At 53.1% G+C, this 3,110-nt stretch overlaps 3 protein-coding genes across 3 annotated transcripts in view; 2 read left to right on the forward strand and 1 right to left on the reverse strand.

The window, feature by feature from the left end:
* Positions 1 to 858, forward strand: part of ENH_00018340 (hypothetical protein) — a gene marked incomplete at both ends in the record, with an annotated part of 1,741 nt that extends 883 nt beyond the window's left edge. The window contains one exon of the mRNA XM_013579319.1: positions 562 to 858. Coding sequence (XP_013434773.1) covers positions 562 to 858 — 297 coding nt within the window. The remainder of the gene's footprint in view (positions 1 to 561) is intronic.
* Positions 859 to 1,030: 172 nt separating this feature from the next.
* ENH_00018350 (hypothetical protein) lies at positions 1,031 to 1,872 on the forward strand (the record flags this gene model as incomplete). Its single annotated transcript, XM_013579320.1, has 2 exons — positions 1,031 to 1,455; positions 1,611 to 1,872. 2 exons carry the CDS (start codon positions 1,031 to 1,033, stop codon positions 1,870 to 1,872), a joined length of 687 nt encoding a protein of 228 aa, XP_013434774.1.
* A 331-nt stretch (positions 1,873 to 2,203) lies between these two features.
* ENH_00018360 (UPF1 regulator of nonsense transcripts homolog (Yeast), related) lies at positions 2,204 to 2,782 on the reverse strand (the record flags this gene model as incomplete). The annotated part of the gene is made up of 3 exons (XM_013579321.1): positions 2,204 to 2,332; positions 2,556 to 2,658; positions 2,739 to 2,782. The coding sequence occupies 3 exons, from the start codon at positions 2,780 to 2,782 to the stop codon at positions 2,204 to 2,206; spliced, it is 276 nt and encodes a 91-aa protein (XP_013434775.1).
* Positions 2,783 to 3,110: the final 328 nt, after the last annotated feature.

Consider the following 3,110-nt stretch of genomic DNA (forward strand, 5'->3'; position numbering starts at 1 on the left):
AAACAAATAAATAAATAAATAAATAAATAAATAAATAAATAAATAAATAAATAAAGAAATAAATATTAATTAATTAATTATTTATTTATTTATTTATTTATTATTTATTTGTTTTTTATTTGTTTTTATTTTTTTGTTCAAATTTCGCGGGAGAAGATATGGGGGCGCGTTTGCAGCAGCAAAGCAGCAGCAAAGCAAACCAGCCACTTCTTGCCCCATTAATTAATTATTTATTTATTTATTTATTATTTATTTATTTATTATTTATTTATTTATTTATTTATTTATTTATTATTTATTTATTTATTTATTTATTATTTATTTATTTATTTATTATTACCTGAATTAAAGTTATGGGGTGCTGCAGCGCGAAGCGAATGGCTTCGATTTGGCTGTGGTTGAGGGGGAAGGGAAACGGCGAAGACAAATTGGCCGGCACGGGGACGCTAAAAGGCAAATAATAAATAAATAAATAAATAAATAAATAAATAAATAAATAAATAAATAAATAAATAAATCATTTGCTGCAAATGGGGAGAAAGAGCTGAAAAAAACAGCCAGAACGAGCGCAGCAGCAGCAGCAGAGGTGCGCTGCAGCCAGCAGCAGCAGCAGCAGCAGAAGTGCGTCAGCAAATCAAGCAGCAGCAGCAGCAGCAACAGCAGCAGCAGCAGCAAGAGCCCACAGCGCATCACCATAGCCAGCAGCAGCAGCAGCAGCAACAGCAGCAGCAGAGCGTTATAAGCACCAACAGCAACTCCACTCGCATCGCCACCATCAGCAGCAGCAGCAGCACCATGAGCAGCACCACAGCAGCAGCAGCAGCAGCAGCACAGGCAGCAGCAGCAGCAGCGCCTTAAGCACCAACAACAACACCAGAATCACAACCAGCAGTAGCAGCAACAGCAGCAGCACCCCAACCACGACCACCACCAGCACCAGGCACATCGCCATCAGCAGCAGCAGCAGCAGCAGCAGCAGCAGCAGCAGCAGCGCGGCCCCAGCACCCCCAGCACCAGGCACATCGCCGAAATGGGCGTCTCCAGCAGCAGCAGCAGCAGCAGCAGCAGCAGCAGCGCGCCCCCCAGCACCAAGCACATCGCCGGAACGAGCGTCTCGAGCAGCAGCAGCAGCAGCAGCAGCAGCAGCAGCGCGCACCCCAGCACCAAGCACATCGCCGGAACGAGCGTCTCGAGCAGCAGCAGCAGCAGCAGCAGCAGCGCGCCCCCCCAGCACCAAGCACATCGCCGGAACGAGCGTCTCGAGGTGCAGCAGCAGCAGCAGCAGCAGCAGCAGCAGCAGCAGCAGGAGGCGGACTCGAGCTTGTGGGAAGGGACTGCGTTTCCGAGAAAAGCCTCGAAAAGCAAAGGAGAAATTGCTTTTTCTTCAGCAGCAAAAGCGTCAAGTGCAGCAGACATCCTGCGGAAGGCGCAGGGGTTCCAGATACACTGCACGGTGTACGTACGCGGCGTGGGGTCGTCCCAGGGGCCTCCCTGCGTGCATGCAGTAGGCATTTAATTAATTTAATTAATTTAATTAATTTAATTTAATTATTTATTTATTTATTATTTTATTCATTTGATGCGCTCGGCCGGCCTCGCGGCGCGGGCAGACGCCGCCCCGCAGATCCGCCTCCCGCAGACGACCAGCAGCAGCAGCAGCAGCAGCAGCAGCAGCAGCAGCAGCAGCAGGGTTGCGGCAGCAGCAGCAGCAGGGTTGCGGCAGCAGAAGCAGCAGCAGGGCAAGCGGGAGCAGCGCGGCGACGCTGTCAGCGCCGGGACTTCCACAGCCATCATCAGCAGCAGCACCGCCAGCAGGTGAGCAGCAGCAGCAGCAGCAGCAGCAGCAGCAGCAGCAGCAGCAGCAGCAGCTGACCGCAACTTCGTTCTGGCACCTGCGTCTCTCAATGTCTGCTTCTGCAGCAATTAGAGGCGCGTAAACCCTTTGGTAAGAAATGCCGTCGGGGTAGCTGAGTTCGCAGGTGGGCAGCGGCTCAGCGCCTGGACGCAGCAGCAAGGGTTTAGGGTTTAGGGTTTAGGGTTTAGGGTTTAGGGTTTGGGGTTGGGGTTTGCGGGCGCTGCAGCTGCTGCGCAGCCCCGCCCCGCTCCGGAGCCCCAGGCCCGCAGCCGCGCGCGCGCCGCAGCCGCCACGCAGCCCTAGGGTTTAGGGTTTAGGGTTTAGGGTTTAGGGTTTAGGGTTTAGGGTTTAGGGTTTACCTTCGCTGCGGACGTCGTCAACTGTGGCGTCTCCATACCTCGCCCAAAACTCTTCCAGCTGCTGCATTTCTTCTTTGCTGATTGGCATTGCCGAGATCTTCTCCGCGTCCGTCAGCGGCTGCAAACCCTAAACCCTAAACCCTAAACCCTAAACCCTAAACCCTAAACCCTAGCCCCTGCGGCCTGCGGCCTCGTTTCTGCGCTGGGCGCTTAACCCTAGACTCCAAACCCTAAACTCTAAACCCCAGGCCTGAGCCTTGCGCCCTCGCCCCTACCCGAAAACCCCAAACCCTAAACCCTAAACCCTAAACCCTAAACCCTAAACCCTAAACCCTAATTACCCTGACGAGCCAGTGCGCCAAAGCTTTGTTTTCAATCAACGGGCTCCAGGCCGAAGAGTCCCATCCATTTTCTTCGAGAATGCCGCTGGCGTAGCAGCGGTCTCTGCGCAAACAAACCCCAAACCCTAAACCCTAAACCCGAAACCCTAAACCCTAAACCCTAAACCCTAAACCCTCGCGCACCTGCACACAATGACCAGCGCCCCCTGCGCCTCCGACACCAGCATGCCCAGCTGCAGGATATTTTTAACTCCGCAGATGAAGCACTCCAGCTTCGTGTCTCCTGCAGCAAACCCTAAACCCTAAACCCTAAACCCTAAACCCCAAACCCTAAACCCTAAACCCTAAACCCTCGACCCAAACCCTAGATCCCCGAGCTTCCTGCCCTTCGCGCTCCCCCTGCCCCCAGCCGATCACCACCCCGCCTGCTCTCTCCCCCGCGCCTAGGGTTTAGGGTTTAGGGTTTAGGGTTTAGAATTAGGGTTTAGGGTTTTCCGGCCTCAAAAAAACCGCGTCCGCCCCCGTTTAAAACCCCCAACCCCCCCTCCCGCCCCC

Source organism: Eimeria necatrix, genomic scaffold (assembly GCF_000499385.1).
Source record: "Eimeria necatrix Houghton genomic scaffold, Enh_scaff1604, whole genome shotgun sequence".
Lineage (NCBI taxonomy): Eukaryota > Apicomplexa > Conoidasida > Eucoccidiorida > Eimeriidae > Eimeria > Eimeria necatrix.